Source organism: Neopelma chrysocephalum, unplaced genomic scaffold (assembly GCF_003984885.1).
Source record: "Neopelma chrysocephalum unplaced genomic scaffold, ASM398488v2 Primary Assembly neopelma1_102, whole genome shotgun sequence".
Lineage (NCBI taxonomy): Eukaryota > Metazoa > Chordata > Aves > Passeriformes > Pipridae > Neopelma > Neopelma chrysocephalum.
Window position 1 is genome coordinate 2,477,124 of NW_020897765.1, and position 20,021 is coordinate 2,497,144.

Consider the following 20,021-nt stretch of genomic DNA (forward strand, 5'->3'; position numbering starts at 1 on the left):
AATCCGTAGCCTGCAGCATTTGGGAATGAGGAGGAGAGTTAGGGGATGTTTCACTTTCTTTTTTTTTTTTTCATGGTTATGAATATCTTCCTGGGTCTTCTGTATTCCTGCAGTGTAAATGCTATTTAATGACTAAGCTGTGTGATCTGAAGCAAGAGCTTTTCATTTCATCTTACACATATCACACGTCTTTTCACAATTAATTCCGTGACTTCCTTTCTTCTCTATCTATCCCATAATTCACCTTTTTGCATTTGATCTGGCAGTGTGATAATGTACCTGTTCTTACAGGCTGAATTTTTCTATACCTCATGGAAATAGCTCTTTCTCTGGATTTTGTTAAAATATTTGGTTTATGCTTTGGGAAGGCCATTTTTGTAAATTGGCTTGGGAATAGCTTGCATTCCTCTCATATGTTATTCAACTAACATGATTTTGTTTGTGCCTATTTTATATCCTAAAGGATTGATTTCTTAGGATATCGGCAACCATTGATCAGTTGCTCTCTTCTGTCCAAGGGGGGAGATGGAAAACATTTCTTTGCCTTTCGATCTCATGTTGTTGAGAGGCAGATCAACAGCGAGGTCTTCAGGCTAAAGGAGTGAAAAGCTCAGGAGATGTTATCGAGTTCTATTTGCAGAGGAGTTGTGGATGCCCTGTCCCTGGAGGTGTTCAAGGCCAGGTTGGATGTGGCCTTCAGCAACCTGGTCTAATGGGTGTCATCCTTGCCCATGTTAGTGGAGTTGGACTAGATGGTCTTCAAGGTCCCTTCCAACCCAAGCCTTTCTATGATTTTATGATTCTATGGTTTGAATAATTTTCTCTGTGGAAACTTGTGGAAGTCATCTTGGATGATATCCAGTGCAGTTGCTTCAGTCTCTGAAAGAGTATTTGGATGGAATTTAAGGTCTCTGTCCAAGAAAGTGATGAGGAAGCTCGTGTTCTATTAATTACATCAAGCTCATTCATTTGCCTAAGTCTTTAATAGAAAATACTTAAGAGCTGTGACAGAAACCCCTGTACTTAATTGGAAGGTACATGGAGGTATAGTTTCAAGCAGGGAGAAAGGAGAGAAAGCAAAGAGGAGAGAGGACAGTCTTTGTAGCAACACTGATGGAGCATTTAATTAGCAATGGCAACTGCACCTGGGTCTAGTCAAAATAATTAACGGTCTGGGAGGCACAGAGAGCATAATATATGCAGAAATTCTGGAGGTGTTTGCAGGGTATTAGTGAAAATATTACCTGGCTGTTGCTTTTTTACGCTAAATACATGAAAAAGAATATGTATCTTGATCGGATTACATAGGATTTAGAATTTGGTACTTACAGACCGGATCTTCTGTGAAATATGATGTCCTGCATCACATCATGAGGGGCCTGTGAATTGTCACATAGAACTGTATTAAATTAATTTAATAATACATTGACTTTTGCCAAGGATTTACATTAAAAATTACAGTGTTTGCTTATACATCCTTGTAACCCTTATACATCCTTGTAACCCTTTCAGCAGAGTATTCTTCGTTTGTGTGCAAAAGCTGAATGTATCATTTAATAATTTTGTATAGGTAAATGTGCTGTTATATGAAATCTTATACACAATACTAGCATAAACTATCTTCTATAAAATACTTGCATGGTGTAACTTTTTTTTTCTACTAATACTAGTTTTATAGAAAACTAGGAGAGATGGTTTATAAAGCTGTACTGTTAACATAGCTGCTTAAAATTTACAGTATGTGAACAAGCAACTAGTAAAATTTCCACTTGGCAAAAAAGCCTTTTTCCTCTAGCACACATGTAAATATAACTCTGTTTAATGTGCTTTTTTTTGCTCTTTGGAGTTGATGGTGTTGGCACAGTTTTAGAGGACAAATGCTTAACACACTGTGGTTACAGTTAAAGGGGTAGCAATATTAAGACATTGGAGATGAATTGTTTCCATCTCCCTTCTGGTCTCCTCTCCCATTTCCTCACAGTGTCCAAAATACTCTAGTTACAGTATCTGAGATCTACTTCTGTAGTTAGTTGCAGAAACAGTCCCTCTGAAGGGAGTAGTATGTAGTTGGGTAAGCTCTCCAGGATGACACTTGTAGCTCTGGAGGAGGTCAGTCAGTTATGACTCAAGCTTGGCAGATGCCTTTTAGCTTTTAGGTGTATTAGATTTCCTACCCTCTTGATAGTCATTTTTGTGAGGTCAAGAAAACTGTGATGTCTTTCTAGCACTTATTTCTTTTTTGTCTTATAGGTGGCTTTTTACTGTCCCCTTGGTCCGATTTGCCATGTCTTGAATGGTAACTTTGAGATTCAGAAGCAATAATGAATTGTCCAATGAAGCTTGGCTTTATAGCTTTGCAAAAGAAATTAAGAAAAGCATGAAGCTAGTAAACTTTCACAGAAGAGTTAAGAAGTAGAAAACATGGAAGCTGGGAACTAGAAGAAAATCTAGTCTATATTCAGTTTCCCAGGTTTTGGCTTATACGTTCAGTTTGAGTAGAGTGCAACAGGTAGACTCCAGCTTCATTAGAGCTGTGATCTAGCGCTATGTGGCCTAATGGGTTTTGAATGAATGACTGAGAATTTCAGTTTTTAGTAGCAAATATTCTTTTGGTCAATACCTTCTTGGAAGGAGAAGGCTAACAAGCAGTAAGCAGTAGATAATCACTTGTTCTTATTTCTGATGTTATTGTCATAGATTTTTAACGTTAAAAAATTTAGAATTAAACTTTAACTTCAATGGTGTTTCTTGCATTTGAAAAACTGGCAGAGAAGAAGACATTATTAGGATAGATTCAAGTTTTACTTCTTTTCTGCTTGTGGCTGGTCCTAGTATCAGAAAGCTGTACATATAGACATCCATTTAGATGTCGTATTTAAATCCCCATGCTTAGTGCTTCCAATTGCCTAGGAGCTTTTCAAGCTGTCTGGTTTGGTCTTTATGCATTTATAGGGTGTGGTTACTGGCAAGATTTCCTCAGCTTGACTTGCTACACATGCACAGAAAGAGTTTTTTGCTTTAAGTATGGCAGGCTGAGGTATAATGCTGCTCTGATGTAATGATAACTTTCTATTAAAAGTACCTTACTGTGTATGAAGGGTAGGAACAGGCTAGATGTACTGTAGGAACATTAGGGAAATAATGTTGCTTAAGCTACATTACTTGTAAAGATGCAGTTTAATGTAATGTGGCATTTCTTTTGGTAAGAAAATTATTAAATACTATAACCTATACATATTGTCTACATTCCACTGAATACAAATATATTTTATTACCTGAGGAAGACTTAGTGAGATGACTTATATATAATCCTATAATACCTATGATCAGATATCAGATATCAGGTGATGGAATTACAGTATTGGAAAGAAGGGAAACTACAAAAGTTTCACCTGTAAACCAATCAAGATCTGGTAGTCTTGATATGTAAGATGAGAATCCTTGGAGTTAGTCATGTACAGAAATAATAGGTTGTGATAAGCAGAGAATGTTACATGGGTAATTTTTTTTTCCGTAAGAGTTGTTTTTTGAAAATATTCCAGAATTGGAGGGGAGGGATGGGTGCAGGAAGAGTGCATTTTTCATATTATATGTAAGAGCAGAATTTAGAAACTGTGCATAATTCAGTGTCATGCTGCTTGAGTTACTGATATATTGAAGGTAGAATGATTAATAGAAAAATTTAGGGATTTTGTAAGAAAATTTGCCATTGCTATATGCATAAATTATACCCCAGTGAAACGCAGAACTTGAACAAACCTGCACTGTAGAGGTTTGATAAATATCTGTATGTACGTCTATAACATGTCAGGACTACATTGGAGCAGGCAGACTAAGCATTTGGACCTGTGCAAAACATATTGCTTTTATGGTCTATCTCTGTGTGCTCTTGCTGACATCTTTAAAAGAGGACAGCAAGAGGTTAAAGGGGTAAAAAACATAGACCATAGGAACTATGGGTCATACTGCGTGTTTTTTCACTCTGCTAGATCTGCTGCTGTAAATTGGTAACTGAAGTTGGAAACTCAGCTTCAGTCTGTGTTTTTTCCTGTACTTTTGTCTCCTGGATATTTTGAAAGAAATTATAATAATCACAGTATCTGGAACAAAATAATTTGGAAATATTGAGTCATCAACCTTTTGTTGTGCCACTGGTGATTGCTTAAAAATATTTAAAAGCAAGGTTTTCTTAAACTTCTGTGAGGTTTTCTGTGTCTAGGTGATGTATAAACCTGGGTGAGCTCTGGGTGAACTCACGATGAGCGTCTTCGACAGATTTTGCTATTGCAGTCAGATTTTTGTTTATTGCTTTGTTTTGCCCCAGTTGCCTCCACCTTTCAAGTTTCCCTGAACTTTCTGTGCATCTTTTGTGTATCCTTCTCCAGCAGTGGCTCTCACTTTTTGATCTGTTGTCAATACCAGTTAGTGTGCTGCCAATGGATTCCTGCATAGCTCTGGGCTACCCTGTAGTTTTTGGCCTGCTACTGATTAATTTTATTCCCTCAAGCACTGGAATCCCATAGCTGAGGAACAGGTAAATTATTGAAAGGGTGAGTGCCTGGCTCCACTGAAAATTCTAGCAATTCTACTTCTGACATCTATGGTGCTTAGATTTTACTCCTTTTGATCTTTCTGCTAAATCTGGATGATACTTTGCTGAGATCTGTATTGTAGCAATTCTTATTATTATATGAAGAGTTTCTTAAATATGAACGATGTCCCCCTTCTGCTGTATTTTTTCAAATCTTTAAAATGAAAATGTTTTGACCTGAATTTCTCAAGAAGCAAGACTTGCCCGTCTCCTTAACAATGTATTTTTTCTACATATAATAAATATGAAATTGCAAAAGGAAAGTATAAGAAATGGGGTAAACACTAGTATCACCTAAGAGCTGGAGGATTTTTTCGTTCTGAAACAGTTGTTGGGAGGAAGCAGGAAGACAGTAATCCTTGGTGGCCAAAACATGTGCACAACTGCCCCATTTGACAGTGCCAGTGTTGGCCTGGTGACACTTGTCCTGTCTTTGCTAACCCTGCTTGGAGCAGTTCTAAGGGGTGTTAGTTGAAATCAGAATATCAGTATGGGAGCACTGCAAATCTGAAAATGTATTTGGAGTAGGTTTCTTGGTCATCTTGGTATTGTAAGTACAAAGTAATTCAATGTTACCTGTACGCCTTTTCCCTAAAACTTAACCAATACTGACCACTTGAGTAATGTTAATGCTTTTGGATATAGGCTGTGGAAAAAATTGGAAATTTACAAGATTTTAGTACTTTTAAAAAATAATCTGTCTTTTTAAATTCTAACATTTGGTACTACAGATTCCAGATCTTCTAGATCTAGACTTGTTTCCCATGGCTGCCCCTTCTGCCAGTGATTATAAAATTACTGTGTAGTCCACCTCTCTGTGATTTCAGGTGTTCTTCAATGTATAACTTACATTTGCAGAGCTGACTACTCCAGTAGTTTGATACAGTAGAATTTAGGAATGGAATTTCAAATCATGAGAGTCATGAAATTTGATATTAGAGTTGGCTACCCAGTTTTTACACTATTTTATTCAAATTGTAAACATTTTCTGCTTTGCTGCTTTTCAGTAAATGGCTCAGTTTTTTCAGCCTTTGGCAGAGAATACTAAGGCACTAACCTGTGTCTTGGGACCAGATACGCAATATTTAATGTGGTCCCTAACCTTAGCTTTTGAAGGGAGCCCCAGATATGGGTCTCTGTAGTCGTGTATCAAGTGCAAGTCTAGTAGCACAATGATGTGCAACGTGTGTCTGGTTTTATGTGATATGCGGCCTTTCACTCGCTCCAGGAGCAAGTATGTTGTGGCTTACCCCAACAAGCAAGTGGAATATTCTTACTTGTAACATTTTTTTCATTAATCTTACTGCTTGCCAAATCTCCTCCAAATCAATACAAACTCATCTTTCTAGGGGATTTTTCTCATAAATAGGAACTTGTATTTAGCTAGCACACGGGATGAACTTTCTCTTTGACTTTAAATAAGAAGTACAGATACACAAATTAAATATCTGAAGAAGTAAGTTCCTTGAAAAATAGAAGATGGAAAAATATCTTCTGAAGCAAACTAATTGCAGCCAGAGTACCTTTCTTCATGCAGTGGGGTAGGTTCCAGTAGCCAAAGGGAATGCCATCTTCAGAGTAATTTCTGGAGAATTGTGGTATATTTCTTGTCCGCTTCATTGCCCAAGTGCTGCCATACCAAAGCTGTATTATCCACTAGTTACATTATTCCTCCTACAAAAGCCTTTATAACTGCATGCAAATAAGTGGTCTTGCACAGAAAGCTCAAAACAAAAGAGAAAACCCAGAGAAATCCCTCCCGGAGCTTCAAAGCAGTAAGTGTAAGTGAGCACGAATTTCAAATCAAATAGTCAGCTGTGGGCAAGATTTCCCTCCTGCTGCTTCTTCTTTCTCTGCTGTTGTGCATCTTACATGTCTTTCTGTGAATGGCACGGTTTTAAGGTAAGGAGATGAAAGTAGCCCCGTGCCTCTTCAAACTGCTGGTTTAAACACTCCCGAGATGAGCACAACTTAATATCTTGTCACCTTTATCCTGAATAAATTATTTTATCTCATTTTTCTTATATGAGACTTAATTGGAGATCTCCTGTGTGTCTTCTCTGTGTTTTTGTGCTGTTTATTGACATGGGCTCAGATAATATTGAGCAGATTAGGCCCTTGCAGGTCCAAGACTGAGCTTCCCTACCTGTCCTTCAGTTGTTGTGAGCTTGGGTGGCATCCAAACTGCGACATCATTATTTACTATTTAATTTCAATTTGCAATTTTTGCTTACACTGTACTGAAGTGCTAGTTTAAAAAGCATAGCTAGCTTTTGGAGTTTTTTTGTAAGATTTTATTATGTTGTTTTTCAGGTTTATTTTGTTCCACTCTGTATTACTGCAACTGAAAAGAAGTGATTTTTTCCTTTTTCTTTTAACCTCTTTATCTTTTAGAGTTTGCTTTAATTAGACAAACAGTTATAGACAATATTTAGGAGAGGACAGATATAGCCTAGTGTGATGGCCAGTGATGGTGATTGTTATTATGAAAATATGTGATGGAGCTGACCCTCTGCTTGGGAGAATAATTTTGGTTTGTGTATTTTGTGTCTGTTCTCTGGTTAAAAGATATCACAAATTTAATGTTGCAGGCAAATACTGAATAGCTATTCTAGGGGAGTGATAACCCAATAGAAATCCAGTAAATCTGACAAAAGGTATAATTCTGTAACTGTGGACAGTAACAGTTAATGTTACAGTCAGAAAATACACACACACACACACAAATCTCTTAGTCATCTTGTAGATGTTAGTTAAGTCTGCATGAGGTATGAGCAAGTTAATTTCAGTAGATGCTTGAATTTATCTCAATCTTTGAATATAACCTTTTTCAAAAGAGAGAAAGCTGAATCTTCGTTCCATTCTCTCAGGACATGAGGTGTTTTTTTGTTTGGTTGGTTGGTTGGTTTTGGTTTTGTTTTTTTCCCCTTTTGTTGGTCTGGGAGCATGGAAAAGCTGATGAAAACTGTACAGCTAAACAAGCATTTGGGAAAATTTCTATGTTTAGTCATTGGAAAAGCTAGGAAGCTTTCAGGTACTTTCCTGAATTCTTGGAGATTTTACTAACACTCTTTCCAAATATCGAAAGTGAAGGAGTTTGCTCATAAGGAGCTGGAAATTGAGTTGTGGTTTGATTTATTAACCAAGCTGTGCAGCTGAAGCAGGCAATACAGTAACCCACAGCAGAGACACCATACTGTGTATCCTGATTTGTTCTGGAACTTTTTGTATAGATCTTTATACAGGATTAATCCTAATAGCATTAGTGTGGTAAGACATATTGCTAAGTAGACTTAGAAAACTAACAAAGACTTAATACAAACAAAAAAATCCTTTGGACATTGCTATTAAATAGCTGACATGAGATCAATCTCTTTAACCAATTCCTGGCTCTTTCTCAGACATCATCTTGGACAAAAGGGAAACTGAGCAACGGATTACCAGGGACCACTGTCAGCCTTTTGAATTAAAGGCTGTTGCCATCCAGTTACTCATCCTTATTCAGAACATGTTGAGAAAACATGGTATAGCCCTAAAATGATAGTTAAAAAAGCAGATTTGTGAATTTTAACACTTGTGTTTCAGCCTTCTATTTCAGTCAAAAATATCCAATGGTACAATGATCTTAAATAGTTTTTACATAATTTAGTATCTTAAATACTGATAATTATCCTGAAGACATGCTATCAGAAAGCTTAAAACAAATGTGGAAAGCTGAAGATAGGATTTAAATTTAACACTAGTCTTTTTAATGCATTTGAAGCAAGAATTTCCATAAATTAAAAGGGATGTATCTAAACCCATGTCTTTCTGGTTTGATATACCGTGTGAGTGGTTTCATAAATCAACTGCAGTTAAAATGACAACCCATAGTAGAATGCACTGCTAATTTAATTTTGTTTAATGATTCTTATTTTAATCACTGTAATACATTTTGGTAAATGGTTTATATGATCAGTTTAAAGGCTGATTTAAATTTCAGCAGTTTTGTTCACTTGTCATGTGTATTGTTTACTTCCATGGTCAAGTATAAATAGTTTTCATTGATAAAATCAGTTTTCATAGTAATTTGAAGCATACTAAAGCAGGGCTTGTTCAAGAGTAGGCATACGTTTTTTCTTGAAATATGGAGCTAGTGCTTCTAAAATAAATAATGAACTCAGATACATTGGTTCTGTAGTGGTTTGCTTGGACTGTTGAAATACCTGTGGGCCTCTGAATACTAATTGTGCAAGAAAGCATTTCTTTTGCCAATGATCAGAAGGGAGACCTGGTGTATGATAGGGACAAAGTGTATGTCCCTGTCCTTCAGAATAGAGAGGTTTAATTTAGGAGCCTGGGTTTGTAGTTCTGTGCGGCTGTTGCTAACAGCGTCCCTGGGGTCTGTGGCTGAGACGATTGCCTCAGCATTGTCCACTCATTTCACAAGGGGACCAGGCCAAAAAACCTTCCTGAGCTGGCTCACACTCTGTGTTCTCTGTGTTAAAAAGGATGAACACAGGTGATTACTGTGATTTTGGTACCAGGGTCATGATATGTAACCATGGTGTAAAGCAGTGCTATGAATGTTTACGGGAATGCTTTCAGCATTCAACATGTGCATAATGTAATTTTTAACTGCACATGTGACAGATGCAGTTTTTAGGGACATGGATTCTGTCATCTACAGGAGTTATCCATGGATATCTCATGGCTACTATGTGGAAGTCTGCAGTGCTTTAAGGTGTGAATTATGCACCATTGCTCCAATCTTCCTTGGATAGCAGCAATGCCTAGCTGTGAGGTGGCTTGTTGCCTTCCCCATCTGTCCATTGCTGCTTTCCAAAAAGGGCTTATGACTATCCTTGTGGCCAGTCTGACATTTGTTTTTTGCCTCTATGCAGAAGAAGGAAGGGTGAGATAGTGAAATAAAGAAATAAAGAAAAAAAGAAGCCCTTCTGGAAATATTTCCTTGCCCCAAGGTAGACTTGGCTGTAACTCCAAAAGAATAGGCTGGAGGGTGTCATGCCTAGAAATTTTGTTTTCTAGTTTTCAGTGACATGAGCTCTCTGAGACAAGTGGCTGACATAATAGATGTGAAGGTATCTCACCATAAACTCAAGAGTGGCGTTATTTGTCCATCTGCTGGTATCCAACCTGGAATGATTCTTACACTTCTGTGAGGAAATCTTTCTTCCATCGAAGTGTTTATTTTTTGCTCTTTCTGTGCAGTTATTTTTCCTTGGGAGCCTGAAATCCCTAGTTTACCCTGTATTTCTCCTCTGTTTTCCCTGTGCAATGACACCATAAATGAGGGGATGTTCCACAGCCTCTTGATGCATGAGTCTACTCTGTTGTGCTACGATGTGGAAGTCTGGCAATGCAAATAGTCATCTGATGGGGGCGATCAGACCTGGAGCAGTCTACTGCATGAACTCCAGGCAACATTTTTCATCAAGTATTGGTTTTGCATTTCTGAGAAGGAAACATTCACCTTTTGGCTAAAAACTGAAATCCTCCTTAATTTTTCATGAATGCTTTATTTTTTTCTGATAAACAGTTTTTTACTGAGACCATGCACTTCATGGAAATAGAACTTATAAGCAGAAAACTTTCTAACAAAATAAAATTCGGAATTAAAATATGTACAATCTTTGCACAGAACAGAAATTTTATGATGAAGCTATAGCAACTGAACTAGTTGCTGAAAGAACGCATTAGAGATAGCTGGAGTTTGAACATGGAAATATTTAATGCTTCATATCCTCAGTCTTCAGACACTTACTGCTTACTCCTTCTGTAGAAATTAAGCTGCAAATGTTACTGTGTCTGAAATGCTATGCCTATTGTCTTATACTCTGAAATGTTGAAGGCACAAATGTGGTAGCTGGCAGACATGGGAAGCTGTGAATGGTAACTGAAGACATGAGTGCCTCACATGGTTCTAAGGTGAACATTTTGATTTCACACAGAAGATGATGGAAAGTAATTAGTCAGAATCAGTTTTCTTATGGTATTTCTGGATCATACAAATATATCTATTTTGGGATGTACTGTTTTGTTTTGTTATTTCCTTCTTTTTGTGGTCTTTCCTATAATTGAACTTTTTGTTTGACAGTAAAGTTGTAGGATAAATCCATGAAAATCAATAAATAGTGGTTCCGTAAATGAGTAAGGTTTGATTGCTACAGTTCACAGAATCACAGAATGACTGAGATTAGAAGATCACTCAAGGTCATCTAGTCCAACCTCCCTGCTCAAGCAGGGTCCCCTAGAGCACATTACCATAAAATGCCAAAGCAAATAATTGGAATATATTGTAAAGGTGTAAAATTTCAAATGGAAATAGAGATGCCTGAAAGATTGCAGTTCTGAAACACCACAGCCTTTGGCACTGGATATTACAGTACTGTATTGGCCTATTTACCATTAAAGCAATTGACTTTTCTCTACCTGGGAAGTACCTGTCTTGATCCTTCTGGTTTCTGCACTGATGGTTTTAAGACACCATGGTACTCCAGCTGTACTCTCTTATGTTGCTTTGGTTTATGTAAAACAAGTCAGTTTTAATGGCTTTTAGTTTAGTTTTTGTTCAGCACTATACCAAGACAATGCAGTTAAACACAGTTTCATTCACTCCATTGAAAACAAATTTTGTATGATTGGTCTTTGAAGTCAGTGGATGGGATGAATGGGTGGGACTTAGACTCATTACAGAAACTCGTTCCTGTTGTTTCTGCAAAGCATGTCTGACACAATATTTTTAGAGTAAACACTTCTACTTCATAGCAAACAATGAAAGAATTCTGCAGCATTCTGTAGGACAGAGTACTGGGATGCATTTGACTTTCTAGCATGTGCAAATATTTACCGTTTGGCTTTGTGCTTCTTCTTCTTCTAGACATTACCCAAAGCAGTCCTTCACTACAGTGGCTGATACACCAGAAAATCTTCGCCTGAAGCAACAAAGTGAATTGCAAAGTCAGGTAAATCAAATATTTCTTTTGTCTTGTTAATATTAGACTGTCAGTTCACTTATCTGTAGTTTTTCAAAGTAGTATTAGTATTTCTTTGTGCATACATAGCAACACTGCAAGGTAATTTTAGAAAATATTTGTACATTGGTATAATACTGCAAAACTCAAGATTTTATTTCTGATCTCACTTATACTAGTTACCATACTACTATGTCCATTGATATCACTGAAATACTTAATTTTCAGCAATTTAGATACAAAGTATCTAAATAACTTTTAATGTTTGACATGTTATAGCTCAACCCAAAAAGGGTTCATTTGCCTTAGACAAACCGTTGTTGTTAGCCTGCATTAAACTTAATCATAAAATAGTTGTGTGATTAACAAACAATGAATTTGTCATTAGCAAATATTTAGAAGCCTTTAATATTTGTCAACACTGAACTGACTGAATGATTATTTTATGGATGTGTTATATCTCTTATATCTGTGAGTATTCTGTGATTCTATGTGATTCTGTGATATGTGAGGCAATCTGTAATCCAATTGTGATAAATACATTATCAATCAAAAGTTATATAAGTTAATAAGAAATGTATTTAAATTAAAATGTAGAAAGAAAAGGGGGAAAAAAGAGAAGAAAATAGCAATGAAGACTTAGGTGACCCAAATACAATGTTTGCTAACTACCATAATGTGAAGTTCTGGTTGATATTAATTCATTAATATCTGAAAATCCCTCGTCTCCTCCACTCTCCAGTATCAGTTTATGTTGTTTGATTTTATGCAGCGCTGGAAGTTGGCCTGGCTGTGTAAGGCAACTGATAACATTTGATTGCATTTTATTTTATGAAAGTTATGGTGTTGTTTATCTATTGTGTTTTAGTTGCAATCTCCTATTATACATTGATAGCTATCATTGTCAATGCCATAAAAACCTGTAACAGAAAACAGACAGTAGACAACAAGATCTTTCTTGTTTGGGAACCTCTCTGGAGGCTAATGGGTAAAATCAAAGGAGTGGTAAAGAGAAATGGTAATTAGCATGATATACATTAAAAAAAATTCTTTACCTTTTGCCATTACAGTTATTGAATATAAAACTTAGAGAAAATCTTTCATGTTGAAATTCTGCCACCTAGAAAGAGGACAGTTCATGGACTGTACATCTCTTGACTTCAGTTTGCTTCATTTTCTTGTAGTTCAGTTGTTCTACGTACCAGAGTTACCATTCTGTCACGAGGTTAAGAACTTCTAAACTGTACTTTTTTACAGACCTATTTAAAAGAATATAATTTTTGAGCCCACTATTTTTTTAATGGTTTCACAGAAAATGTTGGGATTCAGGAGAATAATAAAATTTTACTCTTCTTTCTAGAGGATATAGGAGAAATGGCTTTCCCTAACCTATCTAAAACATGCTTCCATGGCACTTTGGAAGCATAAGGAAACTTGTTCTGGTATTGTTCTCTATTTGTAAACTGAGAACTTGTATTCTAGGACTGGATAAGCAGTATCAACAAGAAACTTGGAGTTAGCTTATGAATAAACTTGCTGCAACAGTTCACAATGCACTGGCATAAAATTTGAGATAAGGATCTACTCAAAACTTGGAAATGGACAGAAACCCTTAATTTGTACAATGTGCCTTTTTCAATATTATTAGTCAGCAAAAGATTTGCGGATCCAAATATAATTCTAAATTATAAGGGTAAAAATTGCCCACTTGGAAGAAAGGCCATAATGTTTTTGATCATCATTTGCTTCCTTGTGGTTGATTCACATCTAGACTGTGTTAAATAGCCTAGCCTGTAAATTGTTTCAAGACTGAAATAAAGATTCCAGAGACTTTTCCTAATCCAATTTAAATCTTGTCATAAAATAGAACTTAAATTCTGAATAGTTTCTGTAATACTTTGAAGAGTATAAGGACAGAGAAATTGCAGTCCTGAATCAGTCCTATTGGCCATCTAGTCCATTGTCCTATCTTTTCAGGGAAAGTTGGAAGCCTCCCAGCTGAAACAAATACATGGAATATAATTTGGTGTTCAGGTTTCAGTGCTGTGCAATAGAAAAGAGTGTGTGCATGGTTCATGAAAAGCCTTTCACATGAAACCAAACTTGGCTGGATAGAGTCACATTATTACTACCTTCCAGTCTTCATCAGAGCTGCTTGAGCCTCCTGCCAATGCAGTTGACAATTTGGGATTGAGGAAATTCTGTGTTAGGTAATGTAAAAAATTATGTTAACTTCTGAATAAGGATAAATGCTTTTCTACAGTAATAGCTGCTTCCTAGTTTCTAAGTAAACCTCTTTAATGCTTTTAGTTCTGAAAAGGCACAACCCTGTGTTTAACTGCAGGACTCCCAAGTGTTTTTTCAAAATCTGTAGCTTTAGAACTATTGTTTGTTTTGCTCAACAAAGCAGTAGGAGTTGGCAAAGGAAACACCATTAAATATTTTATGAGCTGAAAGACACACGTTTTTGTAAATTTGTTGTTTTTATTTTCATTTAAACAGCAATTGACAGCATTTTAAGTTGCAGTGCTGGGTCCTCTGTCAAGAATCCATTAAGGTCAGCATCAAGGTTTCATATTGACCAGGGTATCATATTGACATAACATGACAAGAGCAAAACAAACAAAACCAAAATATTGTTTTCTTGATGAGTCAATAGAAAGTGCATAGCTTTATAAAACACTTGAAAAATTATGTTGTTAAGAAGTCAAAGGACAATATTTAAAAGCTTTCCAGAGAACGGCCTTCTTCTGTATTATATTATTTCAGAACTTTTCCCCACTTTAACCTTTGCTTCCATGTTCTTTCATTCAGCTCTGTAGTTGGAAGGAGATACAAATGCATTTTGGGAGAGGATGTAAGTTTGATTTCCATTACGGAGAACTCCCCATACCAGTGTGTCTCCTGACAGAAGAAAAATGAGTTTTAAGGTCTTCCATCATCTGAATAAAGAGACAGAGATCCAGTGTCTTAAACAAGGTTTTTCTTTATGCCTCTCTGATGAAAGATCCCTGTCTCTGTGGGGTATTAGTTCATTCTCTTACTCCATTAGCATAGCTTGGATAGTTTCTATATGCACTTGCCTCTCCTAGATGAACTCAAATACAGAAGTTAGTGATATGCTCATCTCAGCTATGTTTACTTGGGAATTTCCTTCATGTACCTTAGCTACTGATCTCTCTAACTTTAGAACAGCGTAAATTGCTCCATGGCCTTTAGTTCTCGTCTGTGGCAATGCTGTGTACATCAAAAGCAGCAACTCCAGTTGAACTTGCAGAAAGAAACAGAGATGTTCTGCAGCAGTTCTTGGCAGGAAGAATATTGAAGTGTCAGATCAAAGGGAGGGTTGATGTTTAAGGTGTGTTCTCGTACTCCAGCACTTTCTGAGGAAATGTACTTTCTGTTAAGTCTTGGGAACTTTATACAAAATGATAGGTATTGTCCTTCTACCTTCTTGTCCTAGTCTCTGGTGACACACCCTGAGGCTGCTGTCCTTGGAAACTATTAGTGCTTCTTTTCATATGGGAGAAAATAATTTTCTTGTACTTTCCTTACAGAAACTTGGGTAACTGAAAGTGTATATGGGATGTTTTTCTGAAGGAAGAAACATCCTTGCATTTTTTTCTTGTTAAACAGAGTTAATAAAATGTTGATTTTTAAGAAGTACTGTAATTTCTTAGGAGACATACCCAACTGAATCAGGATAGTATCCTAATAATCTTATATTTTAAGAGTCCTTACTTTCTCAGGAAATGCTTGTCTTTGTATCTTTATCTGCCAACTTTTGCCAGGATAATCACGGTATTGAGCATTTGGAAGAGAGTAAACCTCAGTAAAGGGGAAAAAAATCCTTATGATCAGATGTTTGCATCTAGGATGGCCATACTCCTCTTTGTTCAGGTTGAAGAACAGACTGGCTCTGCTTAGCAGTTCCCTGTGAAAGTGCAAGAGGTGACGGGTGTAAACTGAAATACAGAACATTGCGTTTATACCTAGGGAAAAAGATTTCCAGTGTGAAGATGACTGAATACTGGCAGAGGTTGCCCAGAGAGATTGTGGAGTGATCATTCTTGGAGATTTTCAGAAGAGGACTGGGCACAGTCCTGAGCAATCTGCTGTGGTTGACTGTGCTTTGAGTAGGCCGATGCATTAGACGATCTCCAGAGTTCCCTTGCAACTTCATCTGTTCTCAGATTCAGTGCCTGGTCTCTGTCCTGTCCTTTCTCAGGTTCCTCTTGACCATTTCTCTCATCTTCTTTCCTTCTTCTCTTTTGCTTCTCCGTTCAAAAAATACGTGTTAGCAAACTTCCAGTCAGATTCTTCTTATTAGTTGTTTTTCTTGATTTGGTAAAAAAGCTTTTTCATTTTATATGCACTTCTTTTGTGAAGTCTTTGGAATGAACTGCCACAGTGAATGCTATAGGGGAACGGAATACTGGATGGATTACTAAAGCAGACATTTTGTGGATTTTGTGGGGCACCCTGAGTGAGCTCATTGGAGAAGTCATGGAGAAAACAGTCCTTGGATCTAGAGACAGAGATAAAAATACCCTCTTTCAGCTGAGAGAAGGAGGAAGAAATATGAGATACCAAGCAGAGAGACCTTGTTATAGCTTTATGGGTGATTTTGTAAGATTTTGTAAGAAGACCCTGGACCGCAATTTAAAGATGGGACTTTTCCAGATAGCCATCAGGCACTGATTATTTATATACTCCTCGCTCCAGTTCTGAGGATCTGAACCCAATCCACTGTACGTGTCTGAAGAGAGGGGTGAGAGAAGAAGAAGAAGGCAGGCTTCTCAGGCATCTTCTTGCTATTACTTTTGAGTGACAAGTCCTGGAATAGTTGATTAGGTTTGTGCATTAAAATAAACCCAGACTGCAGAAAGCTCTGCCCTGCTTCCCTGCAAGCCCCTTCACAGTAGCATTTTGTAAATCATGCTCACCTACTAAATGTGATTTTTTTTTTCAACTCCTTGTTTGTTCCTTCTTCCCCTCTGAAGACTATTTAAATTTGTTTTATCTGCATGAGTCAAAGGCATAAAAATCATTCTTGATGTGATTAATACAAAGCTTGGGAGGACTGCATGAGGCAGAATGAATTTCAGTCTTCTGGGGAAATGATTGTCACCTCTTGTGATTTTTATCTTGCTGAGTATGTGAGGGATTCTTTCTACATCCTATCTGCACTGGACTGGCTCCTGTTACTGTGGTGCCATATATCTACACTGTTCCTGGTTGGTTTTGTTTTTTTTTTTTTTTTCCACTCTGCATTTACTTAGGCTGTAAGGTTCAGGATGTGACATAGTGCTTTTTCTCCTTTCCTGTCTGCTACTCTTTTCTGTCATAGATGCTGAACCAGCATGTGGAGATAAGCACGTTGTAGCCCTGTGGTCAGGAGACACCAGAACATGAAGCAAAGACAGCAAACAGTGTGTAGTACTGTAATAGTAGGTAAACAGATTGTGCAGCAGAGAGGGAGTTTCTCTGTGGAATACATTTTTGTGTTACTGACACATTTCTGGCACCCTAAAATTCTTTGATTTCACCAGTGGAAATACCAATCTTCTACTGGGATATAAGATATAATTATGATTATGGGCTACTTTTTTAAACAGAAGAGCACTTTAGGTTTTTATGACTGAGTGTTAAATCTGATTCCTGGTACTGGCTGCATATCCTAATTTGTTTTTAATTTTTTTTTTTCAATCTAATATCATTGATCTGATTAATGAAGCAGAATTTTAAACTAACTTCTAATGGTAATGTACTGGTCAGTGTAGGAAATATTACTTTTATAAAGGGTTTGGGATAGTAGTTTTTTTTTTGTTGTTTATGAAAAGAACTATTTTTCTTATGATGTTGACTGTGTTTTCCCCTGTTTTATTTTTGCGTCACTTCACACCTTGGTAATCAGTAAGTTAAGCTGTGTAAATAAAAGCAGTGCTTTCTTTTTTTTTTTTTTGAACCTATGTTATTATGTATATCTGCATTTATATCTAAGGACAAAATTACAGGTTTCAGTGCCTGAGCAAAACAACTGCTTTAGACTATTCTCTTTGTACTATTTCTTCATTTATATGAAAAAAATCTGCAATGATGATGATGATGGAAGGAGCACATTTCAAAGCAACATTCAGAAGAAACTTAAGACATACTTGCAGATGAGCATCTATGGAAAATAATAGCCTAACTTCAGCTTTTCGCTGTTGGTTTGATGACACAAGAGTAAAAGTGCCAGCAATTTTTTTCTTGATATTAATGCTTGTCCTGTTGTTAACATGCATAGAAATGTGAAAACCTGATGTAATTTGATAGGAAAACCAGAACAGAACTACATTTAAGGACGCACAATAATATCTGCAGAGTTTTAGAAGCAAGCAGCTCAAACAGTTCCTGCTGGGTAAAAAAATAGGAAGACTATAAAATGCACAGTCACAGGAGAAAAATCACCTTTTCCAGTGCCAAGACTGAGAAGTAAGATGCAAAATATATTAATATAATAATAATTTTTTCTAGTATATGTTGATGAGGAAAAAAAATTGTATATTTTTTTTCACATGTCTATTTCAAATGCACATATGTTTAACTGTAAAAAGTGAAGGGATAATACATTTGCATGAAGTATAGATAATTTTTGTGGTAGGATGAGGGCAGAGTGGTGATTATTAAACAGAGTACTTACAGAGCAAACCCATTTTTATAGACTTTCTTAAGACATTGAATCAATGTGCAGCAGGTAGGACATCCTTAACAGAAAATCTTAGAATCAATAAAATGAAAAGTGATTCAGACTACTTTAACTTGCACAGTCAGAAATAACAGCAAGGAGACAAAAGAGAGCCACAGAATTCATAGCTGTTATTTGTAAGTGGAGTTGTGGAATTCTTAACTGCATAAGCACTATTATTGAAATATCTATAACCTTTTAGATGAACAATTAATAAAAATAAAAACTTAAAAATTGAGATATTATCAGAATTTCTATGATGTAAAATATTCACTAAATATTATAATATTTTAAAAAGTGTCCTTTTTTCCTGCTTGAGGAAGGAATGGAGAACATGCATGTTCTTTTTCATGTCAAGTTTCTCTTCAGATTCTCTTGAGCTTCTTTCTAATTTTTATTTTTGCAACTAGAATTCTTTTGTATGGTTGCTCTGTATTGTAGGTAATTGGATGCTGTGATTCTTATTAGGTAGGTTTTTGTTGCATTACTGCACAGCATTTACACCTACATGCAGGAAAAACGCATTCAGTTTTAGAGAATTTAAGATAAAGACTGAAAACAGAACAATTGTCATAGTACGTGAGGCATCCAGGAACTGCAGTCAGATGCTGAGGACATATCTGTACTGTTTGAGTACAAGAGGGCCAGGAAAAAGTTACTGATCCCAAAGACAAATAGTGTGTACTGGCTCATGTCCATACTGTGTATGGCTTCTCCCCCTATAATGGATATGTATTTTTTTCCAGTTTGTAGTTTTTAATATGGTGTGAGGGCTGCATACCAGCCCATCAGAGTGGCATTTGTGAAGCGTAAAACAGCATCTGTGAAACATGATGGCATGTGGGGAGTTTGTGTCCTCTTGGCTATGTGTAGTGACTGGTCAGGTCAAAAGGAGCAAAACCAGTGCAGGCATGTCTTTGATGTCCTTCCAGGAGTGCTCCCTCCACTGGAGTAGAGACTGAGCTGGTCTTGCTTTGGGGATGGTTGTATAGTACACACCCAGCAGTGTGGGGTATCAAGGTTGTCAGTACTGAGTTCATTGCCTTGCCCTCTCCTATTTAGCAGAGTATTTGTACTGGGAAAGTCTGTCAAAGCCAGAAAATGAGATCACATCACTCTTTCTTTCCTTTCTGGGCTTCAGATCTGCATCTTTCAGACTGCCACATTCGATCAAAAGGAGTCCGTGTACTCCTGCTTCTTATTGCTGACACTGGGTTTTTTTTCACAAGCCACTTTGTACTTACTCTGATCAGCAAGAGGAAACTTGACTTGATACGTGACTGGTCTGATCCAGTGTGGAGTATTGGCAATGCCATCATAGAAAGGAAGGATAGCTAAGGAGCATGCCTTTACTTATTCACCCTGGGATATCAAAAATGAAATTTTCAGGAATATGGTTTTAGTCAACACACTGAATTAGGAGAATTTGTTTTATTTTCTTGATGTTGCTAGTGTCTTCCTCCAGGAAGTTCTTAGTCTTTGCCTTAGACTTCCATTTGTGTAATGGTGGGGATAAATGATCTGTCTTCCCCCAGCAAATTGTAGTGGCTGCATATTTAATAACTTGAAAGGAGCATATGAGTATTTTTGTTAATGTCCTTTCATCCAAAGTAACAATTCAACATTTTTTTTTTCCAATGTGAGATTATAACAATGAATTCTTTGTACATCAAAGCATTGGATTAATCCATTTGGCATTTCACATTGTGACAATTAATGGTTGTCA

At 36.7% G+C, this 20,021-nt stretch overlaps 1 protein-coding gene across 2 annotated transcripts in view; it reads left to right on the forward strand.

Moving 5' to 3' along the window:
- Positions 1–20,021, forward strand: part of NEBL (nebulette) — a 253,341-nt gene that overhangs the window by 61,706 nt on the left and 171,614 nt on the right. For both annotated transcript variants that reach the window (XM_027695573.1, XM_027695575.1), the window contains exon 3: positions 11,472–11,556. In XM_027695573.1, coding sequence (XP_027551374.1) covers positions 11,472–11,556 — 85 coding nt within the window. The remainder of the gene's footprint in view (positions 1–11,471; positions 11,557–20,021) is intronic.